The following is a 24,949-nucleotide window of genomic DNA, read 5'->3' on the forward strand; positions in this document are numbered from 1 at the left end:
GTAAATTATTTTGTAGGTGTTTGAAGCAGGCAATGATGCCATCATAGTCATGGACGTTAGTGTAAAGCAGGGGTAGGCAACCTGCAGCACGCAAGCTGATTTTCAGTGGCACTCACACTGCCCAGGTCCTGGCGGCTCTGCATTTTAATTTAATTTTAAATGAAGCTTCTTAAACGTTTCAAAAACCGTATTTACTTTACATACTACAATAGTTTAGTTATATATTATAGACTTTTAGAAAGAGACCTTCTAAAAATGTTAAAATGTATTACTGGCATGTGAAACCTTGAATTAGAATGAATAAATGAAGACTCGGCACACCACTTCTGAAAGGTTGCTGACCCCTGGTGTAAAGGGAGAGGACTTCCCTGATGCAAGGATGGTGTTCTGTGGGAGGTTGTTAATGTGGATTTTATGGAAGAAGTTGGTAGGAGCTTGGAGAAAGTTGTCCCTTTGTGTGGTGAGTGGTTTGAGGATGGGTTCTTAATCCTGTTATTCCTTCAATAAGGGTTCCATGGTGAAATATGATGGGTCTGCCAGGGTTCCCTTATTTGTGTATCACAGGAAGCATGTAGAAGGTCCTTGGGGGTGGGTTCATAGGAGATGAAGTTGTAGTTTTTCTTTCTTGGTGTTGGTTGGGGAAGGATTTGATGGCATCTTTGAATTCTTGTGTGAATTGTGGTGTGGGCTCTTTTGGTTCTTTATAGTAGGTGTTGTCAGAGTTGGCTGTTCACCTGGTTAATATAGTCATAGTGATTGAAGACTATGATAACGCCTCCTTTGTCTGCTGGTTTCACCAGTATCTGGTGGTTGGATTTCAGGGACTGTGTAGCTATCCTTTCAGTGGTAGAGATATTATGGTGGACATACTGTTTGTAGAGGATTTTCCAGCTTTATTTTTTTTCACCTGAAGCAATAGATGTACTAATCCATTGTGGTGGTTTTATCTGTTGAAGGATTACCAATTAGATGACAGTTTGTTTTTTCTTTTGACTGTTGGTGGACTGTTGTGGTTGTGTGTGATGCCATTTTTGTTGTGAAGGAATTCCTTAAGGTGAAGTCAGCAGAAGAATTCTCCCAGTTCTCCACATGTTAGTAAGGTGTCCAGTTCCGTGGTGGAGCAGAAGTTCAGTCCCTTGGAAAATACAGATGCTTCAGTTCTGGTTAGGAGTAGTTGTGATGTTGAGGTGCTGTATAGTGTCCATGTTGTGAGTATCTTGATTTCTCCTGTAGGTGGTGTTCTGTCATACTTGGTTCCATCCTTTTTTGTTTTGTTTTTTGTTTGTATTGGATGGCTTGCATCACATCATATGTTTAATGATAATGTGTTGCCACATTAGCAATTAATTGTATAGTATTATGTAACTGCTTCAACATTAGTCAGGGACATCAAGAGAGGTAGAGGTTTATCCCTTTAACAATGTCACAAAATATTATGGACTGAAGAAACTTCAAGGAGGCAGAAACCCTAGGGATGGATGGTTAGTCAACGGTCTTGCTCTACTACTGTCATGGTTTAGGAGATGTTAAAACGTAGATACCCCAATGCAGTGACAAAAGGAGACAGAATGAGAGGGAAAAGTACCATAAGGAAAGACTGAATAATACAACTAAAATAATTGCATAGAAGTGTGCTACAAAGGATTCATGTGATTATACAACAGATAGCAACATTTTCCCATTTTGAGAGAGATTCTCACATGGAAAATCAACATACCCAGGTTTCAGTCCCGTTAATGGCATGAAAAAAATGAGAGGAAAAATTACTAGAGCAGGGTGAACACTTTTCACCAAAAAATTCAGATTGACAGAAGCATTTTATGAATTCATGTCAGCTTTGACGTTTTGGTTGAGGACAGAGGGAACCCTAAAAAAACACCTCAAATTGTTTCATTTTGACATTTTTTAAACAAATCATTTTGATTTTTGATTGGAAGTGACATTTTGTTTCAAAATTTACTTTTATTAAACCAAATTTTTAAAAAGCTGAAATGAAATATTTAATTTTAGGTCAAACTAAATGTTTTGTTTGACTTAAAACATTTAATTCACTAAAAATATTTAAAAAATTTGTTTGAGCAACCCCAAAATATTAAAAAAAAAATTGGAATGGTGAGTGAATCAAAATATCAGTTATTTGCAGAACTCTAAAAATTAGAGAAGTAAACATTTCCTTGATGGCTTTTTTTTTAAACAATTATATAAAGGCTAGTTATGTATGTAGATAAGCAATTACAATCTGGAGAAATCATCCTTGTTGGTACAAGCTATCTAAATGGTCCTTTACTTCAAGTCACGAGCATACACTTGGAAAACTTTTGAAGACCATATCCAATTAATTTTATGATCAACACTAATTTATTATTTTGTATATTTTAGCATCAGTTAATAATCAAAGTCTGGTGCCACAGGTAAAAGGGAAATAGTTCTTATATGTTACTACTGAATATTTGACCTAAACCTTTTTAGGGTGATGGTCAAGTAATCTGTGGGAAGTGGGCAATTTGCTATCTGCATTCTAATAATTCATTTTGCAAATACAACAGTACACAGTGTCTGAGTTTATACATTAAATGAGCTTGGAAGTATGGAGTTGAAGATAAAATGTCTTTATCAAGAAAAGCTAATGTGAAGGAGGGAAATTCTGCAATATCATGTGCAGAGCAATGAGATTCACTAATTGGAACAAAAGTTATCTCAAGTACATGCTGAAAATAAATTCCTTGCTAACTTTATTTTCTATTTCCAGCATGTATTTGTGATAACCCATTTGAACTTGTTGAAGCCCACACATTGCCACAACATTCCCCCGCCCCGCCTTTGGTTTAATGATTCAGTGAAACTGTCAAATCATCTTGTATAGACTTTCACTGACTCGTATGCCTTTACCAGAACAGTATAACTGTAGTCTATCATTAAAAGTAAATATCTATCTTTTATATTTTCTTTCTTGCAGATAGTTCTGTGGAAGCTGAAAGTTCATTGTATTGTAGTTACTCATGTGGGGATGGTAAATTCTGCCCTTAAGCAAGTTAGCTGGAAATTTTCCACTGGAGGTGGGCAATTCAAGCCTGTAGGCCTCTTACAATATCCCACACTTAGGCATAAAGCACATGATTAAATGGGGAATAACGTTTAATGGGCAAGTTTTCATGGACTTCATCTGAGATGCATAAAAGGAAATTTAATTTTGTTAGGCCAATGAAATGGTCAATTTCATTATGAAGTGGAGGGGAAATGATAGACCTTCGCGCTTCCTATCATCTTTTATATTTTGAGGAGGATTGAGAGGGAAAGAGGCTGCAGTTTGGTGTTAACATGAAATAGCTTTGTTTGAAATATGAGAATTCATGGACATACTCTAAGGAAAAGTGCAGTTATGGCATAAATTATGGCATTGCCTATTCTTGTGTCTATATCACAAGACTTGTGATCTGTTTTCCCTTAAGGCCTCAGCTCATTAAGTCCTAAAAATCTCAGCGTTCATTAAATAAAGAAGTCTTGTATACATGGCCAGTTAGTGCACTTCAAGCCAGGGTGTGAATCTACAGTGCACCAGCTTACAGCACGGTAACTTGCTGTGCGGACAAGCCTTAAGCTTTTAGTCCTTGCGGTTGCAGAGGAAAGTTTGAAAATATGACCCAAGTGTATTCTAAAAGTCCATGGCAAAGAAAAAGAAGCCTAAACCTATTTTCACAAATCTGACGACTTCTGAGGGGTTTCACCTCATGATTTTGAATGCTAATAGTTAGTAATATAATTTGTTTTACTGCTGTGCTATGTGTGTGAATCACCAATGGAGGATCTGTACTTTCACAAAATGTGGATGGGATCTTTGATTCAAAGCCATCTCTAGTCTCTACCCCATCCAGTATCCTTGCTGCCATAAGAGTTGAGCTTACAAAATTCAGGATTGAAATGTAAAACCACTTCTTCTCAATACAGATATGCCACAAGGAAAAGGGGAAAAAAAGAGAACGGTGGGGGGAGAGGAGGAAAAATATCTTAACATGTACTTATAGAAAAGTGGGAATGAACCAAAGAAGGATCTATTTTATTAGACCTGGTCATAAACGAAAAAAACTGTGGAACAAAAAATTCAAAAATTTGAAGTTGTTTTTACTCCACAGGGTTTGAAACACTCTCACTTTTAAATTTTCTTTCTAATTTTTGTGGCGGTGTTTTTGGACAATTTGTATTTAATACGTTACTGAAACTTTTCATTAGCCGAAAAGCGGGTTTTGTATAAACCAAAAAATTCCATAACTCTTTTGATACATTTTTCAATTAAAGAATGGGGATGGGAAAGAATATTTACAATTTTTTAACCAAAAAAAAGTTAGAACAAAGGCAATTTCTACAAAAAGCTTTTGTTGATAAATTTCGACCTGCTCCATTACTTAACTCGATACAGTTATTGTGAAGTGCTCGTATACCAAAGTGATGACAAATATAAACATTTAAATAGAAAGATTATGGTACAGGCTCCCTAGATTAGTGGTGAAAGCCTCATCTTTTGGGGTTTTGAATATTTAAAATTAGACTGGACAAAACATTAGCAGATACAGTGTTTAGAACAATTCTGAACTGACAAGGTTTGGACTAGTGTAGGGGCTAGTCTTGATGTCCTTACTTGGTCAAAAATCCCATTGGTTTAGGGCTAGTTTTGTTTGCAGGCCTCAAGTATTTTTTTTTAAAGGTGAATAGGACCATATTTTTAATGTCCATAAATCTGTAATTGTGTATCAATACAGAAAACTACATTCTAAAATAGTCACATTTTTTGGTTATGTGATCTAATACTACTATAATTTATCTTCAATTCTGAGGGTAGAGAATGGCTGTCTGTTCAAGAGTTATTATAATGTTTACAAAACAAATAAGAACATGACACATGTAGTGCAACAATAACTGAGTTGGACGAAATATTACCAGCAGGCATATTTTTATTTTAGATACCTTTTCCTCTATATTTTTCATTCTTATAAAAATTATAATGACAAACTGTTTGTTTCGTTCATACCCAGCAATGTACTGTGAATTTTGGAATATGTGAGGTTCTAATCCTATCAGTCAGAAATACTTCTAGGCCTCAAATTAGCAAAATATGTCTAAGTGCTTTGCTGGATCAGGTTCTGAAAGTGTTCTTGTCCAATCAGGAAGCAGAAACGATAGTACCTTATGACTTGGGTGACTAATCCTAGTCAAAGTCAACATTTCATGCAAAACAGTCTGAAAATTGTTCAGCAAATAGTTAAAATAATGACTATAAGAGGAATTAGGATTAATTAACAAAAAAAACTCCAACAAAACTATAAAAGAGCGACATTTGAAAAAAAAATATTTGTAATCAATAATTTGACCAACTCTAAGTACCAATGTATCCTTTAAAAAAATGTGTATATATATTTAAAAAAAACCCCACAACCACTGACACTTTTTATATTGTACTTCTGGGGAAGGAAGGACAGTAATTCCAGGTCTAAAATCCTACTAGCACCCTAGAGAATTTGGTAATAAATATAGACAGTATCTAGTTCATGTACTGTATGGTAGGTAATAACATGAGATGACTCCATGTTTCTCATACTAAACTGTTTTTTATTAAGAAAACTATTTACAGAGATGCTGCACTTCCAGCTAACATTCCAGCCATGCTCAAACAGACTACTGTGCTGGGGTTTCCTCCAAACATTTCCCTCCTGCAACCTGTGCTCCTCCCTCCAAGTTCAGTGTATTACCTACAATCTCTGCCATACTTGCAGATGTGACTCTGCATTAGTCCCTCCATTACTTTTTACGGACATTATCTTAACATCATTCTGAGTTTAAAGAAGGAAGTGTATATGTGTAGTGGGACAAATGAATACAAACTCCTGAAATGGCAGCCCACATATTGCTATAACTGTCATACTGTTTTGTTGAATATTGTTGGCATTTTTATGTATTTGCACCAGTATTTTTGAATCTGATAAGCCCATTTATAGATGATATAGAGTCTTTGGTTTATTTTTACTTGATTTATAGGAATCTCTGCACATGTTCTAAGTTTTCTGAGTATTTGATTGGCATCAATACCATTATCTGAATAGAATTTATATTAAGCCTCACCCAGAAGATATGCATTGAGGCCTTTCATAGACTGTCACTATTTAGATATCACAAAAGATGAGAGAACATCTTTTAGAGCTGTCAGCTACTAATGGGAGCTCAGTCAGATACTTTCCATTAAAATCAAACACAATATCTTAAGTGGGTATATTATTTAGGATTAATCTTTTGACAAGACTATAAATATGCAAAAAATAAATAAATCCCAGAATAGCCGTCAATGCATACAGCTACTAATATACACAACACACATACATGCAGTTCATTGGTCCATTGACCAAAATTTGCTTTTTCAATATAATGTGATATAAAGAAAAAGAACAAAGAATCCTCCATAATAAACGGTCACAGCCACAATAAATGTATTACTTTATATGCCATACAGTTTCCCCAGTTCTGTTGAGAACTATCCCTTTGGATTTAGATCACTTTTTAAAAGGGCCAAATCCCTTCTTCATTCCATAACCACAGTTCCAATGAACATCAATAAGAGTTCTGCGTGTATAGGATCTAGTCTGTAAGAAATCCAATTTCAATGACATTTTTCTTCATCTAGTACCATTAACACTGTAGGATTTTGCATTTGCTTGATATTCAACCAATGCTATTATCTTATTCATGACAACTTTGCTGACCTCAGATCTCCTTGAAGGGAGAATGTTCCTTTTGCAGTTAAATTTTAGTGAATCGCATTGCGACCTACCCAAGGTACAGTCTAGACCAATGAGTAGCTGTGTCATCTCAGCCCTCCTACCTGGGGTGCCCTTTACTGCTTTGCTTCTGTAGCCTCCAGTCTGGATGGCTCACAAGCAGCCTCCAGCATGTAAGGCTATGTCTACACTATGGGATTATTCCAATTTTACAGAAACTGATTTTTGGAACAGATTGTATAAAGTCGAGTGCACGTGGCCACACTAAGCACATTAATTCGGCAGTGTGCATCCATGTACCGAGGCTAGTGTCGATTTCTGGAGCATTGCACTGTGAGTAGCTATCCCATAGCTATTCCATAGTTCCTGCAGTCTCCCCCGCCCATTGGAATTTTGGGTTGAGATCCCAATGCACGATGGGGCAAAAACAGTGTCGTGGGTGATTCTGGGTAAATGTTGTCAGTCAATCATTACTCCATGAAAGCAATGGCAGGCAATCATTTTGTGCCCTTTTCCCTGGATTGCCAGGCAGACACCATAGCATGGCAACCATGGATCCTGTTCAGCCTTTTTTCACTGTCACCGTATGTCTACTGAATGCTGCTGACAGATGCGGTACTGCAGCACTACACAGCAACATCCCCTTGTCTTTTGCAAGTTATCAAAGATGGCTACCAGCCCTACCATACCCTCTGCTGCTTTGCAATTTGACAATGACTGTTACCAGTCATACTGTACCATCTGCTGCTGTCATGGGTGCTCCTGGTTGGCCTCGGGGGCGCATAGACAAAAATGGGAATAACTTCTCAGGTCATTCTCTTCTTTAAGTTTTGACTAATGGAGAGTCAGTCCTGCCTAGAATATCAGGCAAGGCTGCTAAAGAACCAGAGAGGCAAACAGCCACTCCAGGTCAGAGCCCCAGACATCCCACAGAAATGATGAGCTGCATGCTACTCTAGGGGTGCCCCTGCAACAACCCCACCTGTTGCTTCCCTCCTCCCCCACTCCTCCTGGGCTAGCATGGCAGTTATCCCCCCATTTGTGTGATGAAGTAATAAAGAATGCATGAATAAGAAACAACACTGACTTTATTGTCTCTGCAAGGACAGATCAAAGAGGGGAGGGGAGGGCAGCCTCCAGCAGCTGTGATATTCCAGGCAGGAGTGAATCTCCATTAGACAAAGTTTAAAGAATAGAATGACCTGTAATCATTCCCATTTTTGCCCAGGTGTCCCCTGCCGATCTCACCGAGGCCAGCCAGGAGCACGTGACGATGATGACAGATACCAGTCCTACTGTACTGTCTGCCATCCACAAGGCAAGGAAAGGCAGTGGGATGCTGTTGTGTAGCGCTGCATCACCACGTCTGCCAGTAGCATCCAGCTGACATATGGTGACACTGAAAAAAGGCAAGAAATGATTTTTTTCCACTTTGTTTTCACGGGCGGGGGTGGAGGGCTGACAACATATACCCTGAACGACCCGTGACAATGTTTTTGACCCTTCAGGCTTTGGGAGCTCAGCCAAGAATTCAAGTGGTTTTTGGAGAGTGCGGGAACTGTGGAATAGCTACAGTCGTCAGTCGCCGCTCCCTCCATGAGCATCCATTCCCTTCTTTGGCTTTCTGGTACACTTGTCTCAGCTCCTTAAGTTTCAGCACTGTGTTGTGTCCCTGTTGTGGCTGCTGTCCATCATAGCCTTGGAGATTTTTTCAAATGTTTTGGCATTTCGTCTCTTGGAACGGAGTTCTGATAGAACAGATTCATCTCCCCATACAGAGATCAGATTCAGTATCTCCCATACAGTCCATGCTGGAGCTCTTTTTTGATTCTGGGACTGCATGGTCACCTGTGCCGATCAGTGCTCCACGCTGGGCAAACAGGAAATGAAATTCAAAAGTTTGTGGGGCTTTTCCTGTCTACCTGGCCAGTGCATCCAAGTTCAGATTGGTATCCAGAGCTGTCACAATGGTGCACTGTGGGATAGCTCCCGGAGGCCAATACTGTCGAATTGCGGCCACACTAGCCCTAATTCGAAATGGCAATATCGATTTGAGTGCTACTCCTCTCAATGGCGGTGGAGTACAGATATCGATATTAAGAGCCCTTTATATCAAAATAAAGGGCTTCCTTGTGTGGACTGGTGCAGAGTTAGTTCAGTTTAATGCTGCTAAATTCGAGATAAACCCGTAGTGTAGACCAGGCCTAAGTCACTCCCATCTATGTCTGTATGTGAGCTGCAGCCAGCCAGCTTCACATTGGCTCTCACTAGCCTGAATTACACTGAAGGCTTATTCCAATGTCCTCTCAGTCTCAGATTTCCCCCAGAAATATATATCTTATACTACCTGGACAATACTAATGTATATAGGTTGTTTATTTCATCAATGGAAATAATATGCACAGATCTTGTTATCTCAAATGGTGTTTCTCCAAACACTTCCATCTAGACACACTGGATTAGATAAAACAATAAAACAAGTTTATTAACTACAAAGAGATTAAGTGAATACAAGTCATGAGACTTATGGTAAATCAGAATGGCTATCAGAAAAATAAGAGGAAAAAAAACCAAAAAACAGCAGTTGCCTATGTTAACAAACTAGAATGAAATCAAAGCAAAAGTCTCTCTCACCACATTTTCAACAAAAAACAAAACAATTTATTATTGTCTGAAATTCTTTCAGACAGGATCCCTCTCCCAGTTCAGTGTTGCCTCCTTTGTTCTTCAGGTCTCATGGGTGCTGTGGGCAGAGAGAAAGGGAGAAATAATTTGGGGCGTCTGCTGTCCCTTGTTATAATTCTTTCTCTTCTTCGAGAAGTGTATCCAGCTGAGGTTCAGGAGACAGAAAGTCTATGTGGATGGGAAACCCAAGCTGTTTCTTTGTCAAGATGTAGTTGTTGTGGGTTTTTTTTGGCATCCATGCATTCATTCCTGCCAAAGAGTGGCCACTTAACCAGGTGATGGTCCATTTGATTTTGTTGACACAACAACCAAGGAGTCAGCTTGCCTTTTCTCTCTGGGGAACTCGTTTGTGGTCATTCCCCAGACTTGGAACATGTTTCAGTAATACCATACAGTAGAATCTTACAACTTTACATTCAATGTTGCCACACATTTCACCAGGACAATACTAGTCAAATTCTGAAGTTTCAAATGATACCTCACAAGGCATACTTTGTACAAAATTTATCATAATCTTGTGAACACAGGTACTGATTGTCACATACGTATTTAGTGATTTCAGTGCATTCTGTCATTTTAACAGCCTGGCCACAAAACAGTATTACATATTAGCAGAAAAGTGTCATAATTTGGGTCTCCTTTTGTTTGTGTTCTTTGATTTAAACAAGTAATGGGGTTGCAGCACATACTATTCCCTTGATATTTAGGCTTTGCAATGACAGATAAATCCTGTTTTGATTGTCCAAAAGCGGATGGGAGTCTGAAAGCATTCCTTACGTATACCATTTTATTTTCTTGTGTTCCTAATGCTACCTTCCTAGAATAGTTAGTGCTCATTAATTTTTTGGGGAGTGGGAGGGAGATTGATACTATAAACATTATATGTAGATATTATAGACGTAAGCTCCCTGTTTTCCTCAGTCATATGAGTTTAGTTTACTAACAAAACAACAATCACCCTACTTCTTATTAGGGGAATGAAAAAAAGACCTAATTTTCAGAGACTTAATTGTTACGTTACATCTTTTTAAAAAACTTTTTGTATGGCAGAGCAGATCTATGGTTGAAGATAGATAAAGAACATAAAGGTATAATTTCCTGTAGTCCTATTTTTATCACAATTTTACATAAGGTCTAAGTGCTCAGCTTTGCAAATCAAGGCCCCAGTGTTATTTTGATATATGGAAGGGTACATAAACAATTTTAAAACAGTTTGAGTTATTCTTGCATCTTCAGTGAGCCACAGATACATCTTGTTGACAGTCTCTGGATGAATCTAATGATTTAAGAGGAAATATAGTGGGAAAGAAAGTGTGATGAGTAACAAATGGTGTTCTGTGTCAGCATACTGAGTGAAACAACCACTTGATCTGTAATCCTTGATGTACTTCATGAAGCAAATAATTAAGTCATCTTTTATTTTCCCTGTAGCATTCTTGTTTCTATGTTAGTATGTCAATGATTTCTTATGGCTGAATGCACTGAAATATTTTTCAGGGAATAGTGAATTTCAAGCCCAAGTATGGTCTAGTATTTAGTAGTTTCAGATCAACAAAAAGATCAGAAATTCAAGTGATTCTCTGCTGAGAGCAAAGTGATAGATATAAATAAGTCTTCAACTGGAGTTGAGACGGACATACTGATCAGACAAATAAAAGAGAGAACCCCTGTTAACAATGTTTGATGTTATTTAGTACTGATAGCTCTTCATTATTTCTCTTCCTGTGGCCACAGTACCAAATGGATTGCAAGATAATTCTTCCAGGAACTCTCATACTGTTCTAACAACTCTAAGAGACAATCAAATGGTGTTCAGCTCCTGACAAGCATTTTGACACACATCAGATATATATAATAATCTTTCCTAGCTGCTCATTAAACAAACATGAAATCTACTAACATAGCATCTGCACTATTAACTTGACAGAAACTCAAGGGTACTTCCAGACACATGCTTGCAAAATTGGAATAATATTTTATTCCTAAAAATTTGAGGCTATGCTGCTCAGTTTTTTGGAGAGTTGCATCTCCTCTTTATTAGAGAGTCATAGAACATAGCTCATATCCATTTCTTGGCCAGTGCACGATTGTTCCCAACAATGTATTTTCTAGTTTTGTCTGTCTGCTCTAGTGGGTTTTTTTTGGTTTTTTAATTTTTTTTAAGTCTTGAGATGGGACTTCCCCCAAGAGATTTGTACAGTCTAATTCATTTCCCTATCAGGGAGTTCTTACCGGGTAGCCCTAGAGAATTTTTCTCATAATCTTATCCCATTACTTCTATGTCTACCTTCTGATGCTCCAAGGGTCGCATATTGGGATGTACATCTGCACTATTGACTGGTAGATAGGCAAGGTTAAGAAGTCTTTGGGGAAGCAAGGACAAATTGCCAATGCTACCCTTATGGAGGGAAAGTTCTCCATCTGATACTCATTAAGGCTAGAATAAACAAAAAGAAGGCATTCTTCAGTTAGCTGGCTCATATGGGAGGAGCAGTCTTCTTCTTAACTAAGCAACTTGGCAGGCTGCTGAAGCTGCACTCTAGTTTAAGAAGAACTTCCTTGAATTAATTTCTATAGTTTGTGTTATGCAGGAGGTCAGAGCAGATGATTCCTTTCACCTTCTAATGTATGGGCTTGTCTACACAGAACAATACCCATGATGCAGTGCAATTTCTAAAGTGCACAAATGTGTTCACACCAGCTAGGTCTACCCAGACAAGCTAGTGCTCAAGTAAAAGTTCCCTCCTTTGCTTTAATGTAGTACAGTAACAGGATGCACCCATTCTTCCAAGAATTTTTTTAAATCTTGGCCTTTACAGGGATGAGAAATGGAAACTATCCACATACACTTAAAGGAAAGGCAGGTTATTTTCTAATCACTGAAATTGTAGAGCTAAAACAAGAGATTTTAAACTCAGCAGCTCTTTAGTTCTCTAGTAGGAAGAAAAAAAACTTATTTTTGCATTACTTTTTACATGGACCAATGATTACAGATATTGACTCAAGCCACTTTACACTAATTAGTAAATGCAGATTTACTTTAAACATTGTAATATCTGCCTAATGGTTTCTTGCTGCATGCAGTAATTAGCTGCAGATCTACTGTGTGTCAAAACAACATCTTGTGAGTGGGCATGGCTGCTGTGCTCCCAAGTCCCACCTCATTTGTGAACACAGACCTTGCTTGTAAACATTGGCATGTGCCTTACTTACAGTATCTCAATCCCTTCATCAATACATATCAGTTCATCCACATCATTTCAGATTTCTGGGTCCTTTCTGGTGGGAGTGGTGATGTCTCTACTCCAAGCACCCCTTGTCAGGCTTTCCTAGCCCCTTCTCTCTTTCTTTCCTCTTCCTCTCCAAGCACTTGTTTCCTGTGCTCCATTTAAACTAGGAGCCTGTTAGTGGGCTAATTGGCTCATTAACTTCCTAACCCCAATTTGACCCTGTAATGAGGTACACCCCTGACCAATTAGGCCTTCTCTGAGGGAACCTAACTGGTGCGAATAGTGACCAGAATGCTGGCTCAAGCTCCATCTCTCAGCACTCTGTCAGCCCTCTCTTTTTTGTGTTTCTTCAGGAAGTCATAAAGATGTGAGCAAGCAAGAGTTTCTTTCAAACTGGAACATACAGCAAAGTTCCCATTTTACAATCTATTAAAGGAAAATTAAATAGTAGGATCAATTATCTGTTAACTTGAGCTGAGAAGGAATAGGAGGGACTAACTTATCAGAAGGGTTGAAAAGATGTAAGTGTGTGTGAGTTGGCTAAACCAGAATGATTTAAGGCTCCCTTTGTGATCTTGAGAGAGTCACTTAACCTCTCTGCTTTCAAGCTAACCAGCAGGCAATAACAGTTTCTACCTTGAATGAGCTGCTTTTCTTTTAATTTTACATCTTTTTCTTTTGTGTTTTCTCAGCAGTGATTATCCTTACATCTGACAAAGCGGGTATTCACCCAGGAAAGCTTATGCTCCAGTACATCTAAGGTGCCACAGGACTCTTTGTCGCTTTTGACAGATCCGGACTAACACGGCTACCCCTCTGATACTATCCTTACAATATTCTTAGCTTAGGTTTGCCCTTGCTCTCTAAACCGTGGGGGATCTTTCGGCCTCTCTTATGGCCTGATTGTCCATTGCCTGGAACGTTACGTAGACATGTATGCTCACTTTACATGTGTGAAACACTAGCTAGTTACATGTGTGAAACATTTTACATGTGTGAAACACTCCATTCCCTCACACCCAGGTTAGCATTGTACAACCAACTGGCACAGGAGTAAATGACCATATCTGTAAGGGAGGGCCTTGTCTGTGAGTGTCTCCACCTCTCAGCCAGGACTTATGGCAGAGCAACAGAAATGCAAACCCCCAAAGAAATGCAGCAAATCTGATGACCTGGTGGGGAGCCAAAGCCAAGTCTGTGCTGCCATTAAATTCCTACAGAGAACTCTAGAACCTTGCCCATTTTCACTGTGGCTTAGGGTTGCCAGGTGTCCCGGTCAAAAAGGGACCATGAGCTGTTAAAAGTCCGATCGGTGGTGCAGTGGGGGCTTAGGGCTAAGACAGGCTCCCTGCCTGCCCTAGCTCCACACAGCTCCTGGAAGCAGCTGCAAGGTCCCTGAAGCCCCTAGATGTATGAGCGGCCAGGAAGACTCTGTGCATTGCCCCCATCCTGAAGGCCAGCTCTGCAAGTCCCATTGGCCGGGAACTGTGACCAAGGGGAGCTGTGGGAGCAGTGCCTGCAGGCACGAGAGCAGTGCATGGAGCCTCCCTGGCCACCCAGGCATCTAGGGACTGCCCTGCAGGGACCTGGTGGCCACTTCCCTGGAGCCACGGTAAGCGCTGCTGGGACTCTGAACCCTCTCCCACATCCCAACTGCCTGCCTCAGCCTGGGAATCCCCTCCCATACCCAAACTCTCTCCCCGAACTCCTTCCTGCATCCCAAACCCCTTATCCCAGGTCTCACCCCAGAGCCCGCACCCTCAGCTGGAGCCCTCACTCCCCTGCCACACCCCACACCCCTGCTCCAGCCCAGTGAAAGTGAGTGAGGGTCGGAGGGAGCAAGTGATGGGGGGGTGGAGTGAGTAGGGGTGGGGCCTTGGGGAAGGGGCAGGAAAGAGGTGTTTGGTTTTGTACAATTAGAAAGTTGGCAACCCTAAAGTGGCTAGGTCCCTTGTCTGCAAGATACCAAAGCAAGTCTTCCTGCTTAGGAATGCACAAGAAGAACCCTCACTTGCAACCTTAGTCTCCAGCAATAAAGCTAGGAGAAATACATTGGAAGAGGTAACCATTAATCTTCCTTTTGCTTTTGTTAGAAGACATAGGCTTGTGACTAATGAGCACCCACCACAGTTCCCCAGTGGTAATGGGATAAGTTTTTTCTAGCAATAAGATGTGGATAAGCAGGGATCTTGCATGGGGGCAGTATAGGTCCCTGTTGCTTCTGTAGACCGTGGAACACTAGGCTGGTTTCCAAGATATTGTCCACTCATCTATTGCAGATACAGCAAACCAGCCTTTTCTGTCTATGGGCATGGACCTGTCAGCTCATGCAGGGAAGGGAACAGTTCTCAAAATCCGCTAATAGAGATATTGATCACTTGTTCTGCTATAGCCACAAAGAAGGCAGCCGGCAAACCAGTGGATAGAAGTCAAGATGAACTCATTATTCATTTAAGTTTGCAATAAGTCCCCATAAACCCCCACCTTTGTCCACTCCTCCCCTCCTCCCAAAAAAGAAAACTTTGAGAAAGTATCCTTGTCCCCCCATGTCATGTGGAGTGTGGCCAGGAGGTAGGGCAAAAACAGTTCACTCAAAAACACAGGAGAAGTTTGGGTTTTTTTTTGCTTGAGGGACCTTTGTATCAATGTTAGCCAAGGTGATTTTCACACGAGAGCTTCAGGAGTCACAGAAGGAGACAGCAAATCCTAGGCAGCACATTTTTTTTTGTAGGACTTCACTAAAAACTAGCTGTTGCTTGGGTGAGGATTTAGAGGCTGTAATTCAGACAAAGTGAGATTTCCCCATCAGGGGCTGGAGATTAAACAGGCAGTCATTAACATGATACAGAATGCCAAAGAGAAGCACTACGTTTGATCTCCTAACCTGCAGTATTATCCTTAGCAGACAATATAATTGTCTTCTCAGAGGGACACTCTTTCTTTCCCTTCAAGGAGCCAGGGGATTGGAAAAAATGAAAAATACCTGAGAAGGTATTTTGAGATGTAAGCTATGCTAACCTCTGTATCCTCAATAGTAACAAGCTGTTGGGACAAGATTAGTGCCTAATCTGTTAAATACATTAATAGGAAGATCTCCTTAGCAGCCTCCATTGTTTCTGAAGCATCAGTGTATTCTGTAATATTTTGTGTGAGATCCCTCGACACCAAAGCTTTATCCAGATGCCAGCTGGGGCGAAGACCCTGGAAATAGGACTTTTATGTTAAGATGATTTTTGGCATTGGCTAAATGTCCCTCTGGAAAGTTCTTTGGGGAAGCTCTAAAGAAAGAAGGGTCAGAACATGCCAACAAAAAACCCCAAACCAACCAAACAAACACAAATAGCCCCAAGCTTTATCTTGCAGCCTCTAGATTGATGAGGTGAGAAATATTTTTTTGGCTATATGTACATACAGTACAGGAGAAATCAAAAATAGTGACGATGGGGTGAGGATACAGAGGGATGGGACAAACTCCCATGTCATCAGGCCTCTTTCTTACCATGACAAATGCATGGAGGTGAGAACAGAATTTCCCTTCATTTGTAGGCAGTGGAGGCAGATAACATGCAACAATTGAGTGTGAGTTTACCATGGTTGCAGTGAGTATATCCTGGGCACACTTCATTCTGTTCTCAACCTTAGAAGCAAATAGCCCTTTTAATACCAATAGGCAAGGTAGAACTTTTTTCATGCACAAAAATTTACTCTGACTTCTGCTCCTATTCTGTTCTGTAATGCACAAATGGAATGTGGGACTTGGGGCACAGCTGGAATGCAAAACACTCAGCAAACTGGGATGAAAGTTAAAATAACACTAGCAGTGACCTCCTAATGGTAAAACTTTCATGTTGACAACAATGAGAGCAGGAACAGACCCTTTATCATATAGTTATTAAATTTACTAACACAGAATCAATGTTTAGGTCAGATGTTTTTAGTGGAATTGTTACTCTAGCCTGGCTTGTTTTGCTTTATTGAATTGACTTTGATGCCAAAATTCCTTTTGCTAATATACCTAATAATCTTTACTTCAGTACTTGATCCCACTAACAGTCAATACTGCACTAGATAGCATTATAGTCTATCATTGTACTGGCCATATGCCTGTTCTTTTAAGTAATGAGCCAAATCCATTGAAATTAATGGACCTGATTTGTTTTCTATTACTTAAAAACAAACAATGTTTACAAGGAATTTTAGTCTCCATATTCAGACTTTTTAACACCTAGACCGATCATTAATGCTGTTGTCAATTATTCCTTCTGGCATCAATCATATCACTCTATATAATGCCACATGACTGCTGTACCAACTGACATTACCATAACTTGCTATGATTGATACATGTGTCCTGTCTTCTTTTTGCAGTAGGCTGAGTGGATGACATTAAGCATTGTTTTTGAGCTATGTATAGAGTGACTGACTCAGGAGTCCATGCTAATCATTTTTTGAGAAGGGATTATAAATAATTTTGTTAAAAGCCTCAAATGATATCAATAAAACAGACTTTGACAAAATGTCTATTCAGAACTAATATTGTAGTTCTGCTCAGATCAAAGAGCTCAGATTTAAGCAATAGATTAATGTTATGTGATTGGGGTTGGGGAGAGGACTAGAAATAGTCTATAATCAGAGTCATATGACCTGGAAGAATTACATTTCTTTTGGGTTTAAAAATGTCACCGTTTGATTATTTCTGCCAACTCATCAATGATATGGTGATCCAGAGTGGGTGGGTAAGGTTCTGTGGCCTGCAATATGCAAGAGGTTAGACTAGATGATCCTGATGGTCCCTTCTAGCCTTGAGTTTTAGTTTATGAGAACAACAAACATCCAATATTCCTTATAAGAAACATGACATTATCCCAAATATCAGTTAATTTACACAAAAGATGTGAACACCCCTATAAGAAGAACATAATTTTGCTGAAAAACTGTAATCAGAAATCTTGCAAATTGGTGTGAACTACTTCCCAAGTCAAGAGAGTCACAAATGTATATTAAGAGAATGGTGTACTTGGTGTTGCTAATGAAACCCCATTTAAAATGAATGGTTTGTTTGAGATTTTAGAATGAAATCTTGACTTCAGTGGGCCTAGGATTTCACCCATACTGTTTTAAAACAAGATTAGTCCTGGATTAATTGGCTTTCTAAAGTATATAAGCCATGAAAAATTTATTTCGTACAAAGGAATAATAATTCTTTGTATATTGTATTTGGGAAAAAAGGCACAATTAATTTTAAAATAATAATGAACATAATTTAATTATTAAGGGAAGTTCTTCAAATGTCTGGATTTATATTGTTACATTTTCTCATCAAGAACAATTTAATTATGCAATATGTCATCATTTGTATGATAGTGTTAAAGATCTAGTAGTTCTATTACAAGTACATTTTGCTTCTGGCAAAGTGTAGCAAACAAAAGCAGTACTTTTTCCTTATTTTTTAAAGGCTTACAAAATGTTCACAGATGTAATTCTTTGGGGGAAATAAAGCAGAAATATGAAACTTATGTGGTTTCTGGATATTATACATTTTTGCACCAAACTATAATTTTGACCTTGTTTCTGCAGCCATTCATGCTTATCTTGAAACATGTTCAAAGCATTTTCAGGATCAGAATGTTCTTTTAAACAAATATGCCGGGGGATGACTAATTCATAATTAGGACTTATTGGCCGGAGGATGACTAATTCATAATTAGGACTTATTGGCCAAGATTTTCAAAAGTGAATAGTGATTTTTGGGGCCTGAGATTTTTTGAAGCATTTTTAAAAGGGCCTGATTTTCAGGTCCCTCAAGGAATCTCAAGTCGGGCATTCAAGTGGGATTCCTAAAATCAACAGTCAATTTTAAAAATCTTGGCTAATGACTGTTACTCTTCTCCCGCTGGGGGTAAGTTTTTTATGCGGATGGGAGAGCTCTCTGCTGTTGTCATAGAGGGTCTTCACCACATGTGTTGCAGCATTGTAAGTGCAGACTTTTCTCCAACAAAAATATCTCCATGTAATTCTGTTTCACAAAGGTTTTACTGCATGCTGCAAAATAATTTCCATATGGAGCTTCTTAGCCCTTAGGCAGAATCTCATTGCTTGGTCGCCACACTAACACAATGAAACCATTCTAGTCCATCAAATTAATGCTCTGTTTAAAAAATGAATTTATAAGACCTGTCACAACAGCATATTCTTTCTTTATCTTTTATGCTTACTATTTTTCAATTTTAAATATATTGGTAAGAACCTTCCCACTTCCAGCTTCCTCCACCCAAGCAACCTGCCTTTATCTCTCTGCTTCTTTGACTCTGTGTAGTTTCAAATCAGTTTCCATCTCTTCTCTCAATTTCTCTCTCCATCTGCTGCTTATTATTTAGTATTTGACACTTGTATTGCTGTAGCACCTCGACCCATGATGCTTTTCTATAAGATAAGTTAGGTGGGCTTTCCTCATAAGTTATTGGAGCAGAACATAACCATTTGGTACTGTTCTAGCAAGCGCAGATCCTCCTGTGAGTTTTTCAGTTTCTGTCTGGTTCGCTGCTGTTGGACTGGTTTGGATGCCTCTGAAGGAGACTGGGCCAGAGTCATTAAATCTACTCACTCTGGCATCATCTCTTAAAGATCCTGAAGTGTGAGCTGCTAGGCAGTTACTAAAATGGGCCTCCTTTCTCCAGGGCTGGCCAGAGGATTCAGGGGGCCTGGGGCAGGGCCGCTTCTTCGGCGGCAGTTCAGCGGCGGGTCTTTCTCGGAGGGAAGGACCCGCCACCAAATTGCTACCGAAGAATGAAGCGGTGGTGGTAGAGCAGCCCAAGCGCCGCCAGTCGCAGCTTTTTTTTTTCTGCCACTTGTGGCACTTGTACTCACCAGACGACGCTCCGAGGTTTCAGCAGCACTTCAGCGGCAGGTCCTTCACTCACTCCAAGTCTTCTGCTGCACTAAAGGACCAGCGGCCAGAGACGCGGAGTGAGTGAAGGACCCACCGCCGAAGTGCCGCCCGAAAACCCAGAGAGGCTCGCAGGACCCCATGGCGAAATATCTTCCCACAGATGGTACATATCCAGATACAATACCAATAATTATTAAATGCCATTCCAAGATTTGTGATAGGATAGGTAATACAAATTGATAATCATCTTTCTTCAAGGCATAAGTGAAGCTTTATTCTCCGAAGATTCCTGTGCAGCTAGAAACACTTTTGTAAAAATACAAGGAAGATTTGGCTCTTAGCAAACAGGAGCTGCTAACAGGGAGTTTTGCAAGGGAGTTCTCCAGGTGAAGGAGGAGCACATACAGCATCTGTGGGGTAAGTGACTGTCTGCAGTGTTTGTGTTTGTGTTTGGGGGTTACTGGCTGTGTGCTGAGCTTGTGTTTGTCAGTCTGTTTGGTTTGTTTGTTTGAAGGACCGTGTGCTGTAGCTGGCAGTTGGAGGCAGAGCTACCAGGAAGGTTTGAAAGCTAGAAGCCTCTGGTAATTGGCTGAGCCTTAACCAGTGGGCGGGGCATTCACAAAGCTGCGCACAAGCGACCAGGGAGCTTAGCGAACAGGAGCTGCTAACAGGGAGTTTTGCGAGGGAGTTTGGAAGAGGAGTAGGAAGGGAGGGGGGGTCCCTTGTTGGTCTCATCTGTGACCCATTGGTCCCCTGAACCTATAAACTGAGCCACATCCAAAACCTTTCTGTTTACAGCAGAGCAGAGCGGACAGGGAGCTGCAGACGGGAATTTGAGAAAGTTTGACAGAGGGAGGCTTACAATGGTGACGAGGACCCGCAACACCTGTGCCAGCACTGCTTCTGTCTCCTCCACCTGCGCCTGTAGCCAGACAGAGCACCAAAGCATGGATGCTTTTACTCAGATTCTGGTTTGGGCTTGCAAAGACTGTAATTTGCAATTTCCACTTACTGATATCCAGGCTGGAGGTGGCATCCAATGTGAAAGGTGCCTACTGGTGGAATCTGTCAGGCAGCAGGTGGGAGAGCTACAGGAGGAGGTGGCTAGGCTGAGGAACATCCATATCCATGAGCAATTCCTGGACAGTATCCATGTGGAGACAGCTGACGTAGCTGTCCCAGTTCACAGGACTACCAACACACCAGTGGAGGAGGAGATGCCTCAGGGTGTATCTGACACACCAGTGGAGGAGGAGGCTCAGGGTGGACACAGCCAGCTGGTTACTTCTAGCAGCAGGCAGTGCTCCACCCCTGCTGCGAACCCTCCTGCTGTGGTAAAAGATAACCGTTATGCTCTTCTTGATACAGGAGAGAAGGAATCACCCCCAACAGTTAAGGAGGTGAAGCCTCGTACCCCTAAGGCTGGGAGGTCTGCTGCCCCCACTGATAAGAAACGTGGTTGGAGACTCTCTGCTGAGGGGGACGGAGACACCCATCTGTCGCCCTGACCGTTCATCCCGGGAGGTATGCTGCCTACCAGGGGCCCGTATCCGAGATGTTACAGAGGCATTGTCGAGGATTATCCGGCCTTCTGACTACTACCCCATGCTACTCATCCAGGTGGGCACAAATGATACTGCGAGGTGTGACACTGAGCAGATCAAGATGACTACAGGGCTCTGGGAGTACGGGTTAAGGAGTTTGGAGCGCAGGTGGTATTCTCTTCGATTCTTCCTGTTGAAGGTAGTGGTCCGGGCAGAGACAGATGCATTGTGGAGGTGAATGCCTGGCTGCGAAGATGGTGTCGCCAGGAGGGCTTTGGCTTCCTCGACCACGGGATGCTATTCGAGGAAGGACTGCTAGGAACAGATGGCTTTCACCTTTCGAAGAGGGGAAAGACCTTATTTGCGCACAGACTGGCTAACCTAGTAAGGAGGGCTTTAAACTAGGTTCGACGGGCACAGGTGAGCAAAGCCCACAGGTAAGTGAGGAACAAGACCTGGGAGATGGGTTGGAAACAGGAGGGAGCACGGGCTATAATGGCAGAGAGGAAGGAGGGTCAGGGCAAAGCTGGGAGGCAAGATCAAACCAGTATCTTAGATGCCTATATACAAATGCAAGAAGTATGGGTAATAAGCAGGAAGAACTGGAAGTGCTAATAAATAAATACAACTATGACATTATTGGCATTACTGAAACTTGGTGGGATAATACACACGACTGGAATGTTGGTGTGGATGGGTATAGTTTGCTCAGGAAGGATAGACAGGGGAAGAAGGGAGGAGGTGTTGCCTTATATATTAAAAATGTACACACTTGGACTGAGGTGGTGATGGACATAGACGGAAGTGTGTAGAGTCTCTGGGTTAGGCTAAAAGGGGTAAAAAACACGCGTGATGTTGTGCTGGGAGTCTACTACAGGCCACCTAATCAGGTGGAAGATGTGGATGAGGCTTTTTTCAAACAACTAACAAAATCATCCAAAGCCCAAGATTTGGTGCTGATGAGGGACTTCAACTATCCAGATATATGTTGGGAAAATAACACCGTGGGGCACCGACTATCCAATAAGTTCCTGGACTGCATTGCAGACAACTTTTTATTTCAGAAAGTTGAAAAAGCTACTAGGGGGGAAGCTGTTCTAGACTTGATTTTAACAAATAGGGAGGAACTTGTTGAGAATTTGAAAGTAGAAGGAAGCTTGGTTGAAAGAGATCATGAAATCATAGAATTTGCAATTCTAAGGAAGGGTAGAAGGGAGTACAGCAGAATAGAGACAATGGATTTCAGGAAGGCGGATTTTGGTAAGCTCAGAGAGCTGATAGGTAAGGTCCCATGGGAATTAAGACTGAGGGGAAAAACAACTGAGGAAAGTTGGCAGTTTTTCAAAGGGACACTATTAAGGGCCCAAAAGCAAGTTATTCCGATGGTTAGGAAAGATAGAAAATGTGGCAAAAGACCACCTTGGCTTAACCACGAGATCTTGCGGGACCTACAAAATAAAAAGGCGTCATATAAAAAATGGAAACTAGGTCAGATTACAAAGGATGAATATAGGCAAATAACACAGGAATGCAGAGGGAAGATTAGAAAAGCAAAGGCATAAAGTGAACTCAAACTAGCTATGGGAATAAAGGGAAACAAGAAGACTTTTTATCAATACATTAGAAGCAAGAGGAAGACCAAGGACAGCATAGGCCCACTGCTCAATGAGGAGGGGGAAACAATAAAGGGAGACTTGGAAATGGCAGAGATGCTTAATGACTTCTTTGTTTCAGTCTTCACTGAGAAGTCTGAAGGAATGTCTAGTATAGTGAATGCTTACGGGAAGAGGGTAGGTTTAGAAGATAAAATAAAAAAAGAGCAAGTAAAAAATCACTTAGAAAAGTTAGATGCCTGCAAGTCACCAGGGCCTGATGAAATGCATCCTAGAATACTCAAGGAGTTAATAGAAGAGGTATCTGAGCCTCTAGCTATTATCTTTGGGAAATCATGGGAGACGAGGGAGATTCCAGAAGACTGGAAGGGGGCAAATATAGTGCCCATCTATAAAAAGGGAAATAAAAACAACCCAGGAAACTACAGACCAGTTAGTTTAACTTCTATGCCAGGGAAGATAATGGAGCAGGTAATCAAAGAAATCATCTGCAAACACTTGGAAGGTGGTAAGGTGATAGGGAATAGCCAGCATGGATTTGTAAAGAACAAATAGTGTCAAACTAATCTGATAGCATTCTTTGATAGGATAACGAGCCTTGTGGATAAGGGAGAAGCGGTGGATGTGATATACCTAGACTTTAGTAAGGCATTTGATACAGTTTCACATGATATTCTTATAGATAAACTAGGAAAGTACAATTTAGATGGGGCTACTATAAGGTGGGTGCATAACTGGCTGGATAACCGTACTCAGAGAGTAGTTGTTAATGGCTCCCAATCCTGCTGAAAAGGTATAACAAGTGGGGTTCTGCAGGGGTCTGTTTTGGGACCGATTCTGTTCAATATCTTCATCAACGATTTAGATGTTGGCATAGAAAGTACGCTTATTAAGTTTGCGGACGATACCAAACTGGGAGGGATTGCAACTGCTTTGGAGGACAGGGTCAAAATTCAAAATGATCTGGACAAATTGGAGAAATGGTCTGAGGTAAACAGGATGAAGTTCAATAAAGATAAATGCAAAGTGCTCCACTTAGGAAGGAACAATCAGTTTCACACATACAGAATGGGAGGAGACTGTCTAGGAAGGAGTATGGCAGAAAGAGATCTAGGGGTCATAGTGGACCACAAGCTTAATATGAGTCAACAGTGTGATACTGTTGCAAAAAAAGCAAACGTGATTCTGGGATGCATTAACAGGTGTGTTGTAAACAAGACACGAGAAGTCATTCTTCCGCTTTACTCTGCACTGGTTAGGCCTCAACTGGAGTATTGTGTCCAGTTCTGGGCACCGCATTTCAAGAAAGATGTGGAGAAATTGGAGAGGGTCCAGAGAAGAGCAACAAGAATGATTAAAGGTCTTGAGAACATGACCTATGAAGGAAGGCTGAAGGAATTGGGTTTGTTTAGTTTGGAAAAGAGAAGACTGAGAGGGGACATGATAGCAGTTTTCAGGTATCTAAAAGGGTGTCATCAGGAAGAGGGAGAAAACTTGTTCACCTTAGCCTCCAATGATAGAACAAGAAGCAATGGGCTTAAACTGCAGCAAGGGAGATTTAGGTTGGACATTAGGAAAAAGTTCCTAACTGTCAGGGTAGTTAAACACTGGAATAGATTGCCTAGGGAAGTTGTGGAATCTCCATCTCTGGAGATATTTAAGAGTAGGTTAGTTAAATGTCTATTAGGGATGGTCTAGACAGTATTTGGTCCTGCCATGAGGGCAGGGGACTGGACTCGATGACCTCTTGAGGTCCCTTCCAGTCCTAGAATCTATGAGTCTATGAGTTTTGTGCTACAGACATTAAAGCTATGCATATCGACATCTCCCAAATGAATCTGTGTACACACACTGAAATGCCTTATACACTTCATACACGACAGAAGGAAGATGAATGTTCTAGTTTTCTTTGCCTCTTTAAAGCAGAATGTCTACAAATGGGAATTCTTTTAAGTAATAAAATAAAATACATCTAAGAAGTGTTAAGAGGTCCCAATGGATAATTTTAATTTTGACAATCCATCTATTACCTAAAAATTAAAATTTCTAAGAATCTTAGGCCAGAATAAATGCAGGCTGGGACCAGGACAGGAGGGATTCCCCAAGAGACTAGCTACTGTCCTGATATGTATTTTGCTGCTTTTGAAAGTTACTTGTCTGAAATAGCAATTCCAGGAGCAGCTAGGCAGCAATGAGACTTTGTTGCTCAAATTGAGAAATTTTTGTT

General features: G+C 40.6%; 1 protein-coding gene across 1 annotated transcript in view; it reads left to right on the forward strand.

Moving 5' to 3' along the window:
- LOC127045598 (uncharacterized) overlaps positions 1 to 24,448 on the forward strand; it is a 60,936-nt gene extending 36,488 nt beyond the window's left edge. The window contains exon 2 of the mRNA XM_050941843.1: positions 23,516 to 24,448. Coding sequence (XP_050797800.1) covers positions 23,516 to 24,420 — 905 coding nt within the window. The 3' untranslated portion in view covers positions 24,421 to 24,448. The remainder of the gene's footprint in view (positions 1 to 23,515) is intronic.
- Positions 24,449 to 24,949: the final 501 nt, after the last annotated feature.

Source organism: Gopherus flavomarginatus, chromosome 2 (assembly GCF_025201925.1).
Source record: "Gopherus flavomarginatus isolate rGopFla2 chromosome 2, rGopFla2.mat.asm, whole genome shotgun sequence".
In the NCBI taxonomy this organism is placed as follows: Eukaryota; Metazoa; Chordata; order Testudines; family Testudinidae; genus Gopherus; species Gopherus flavomarginatus.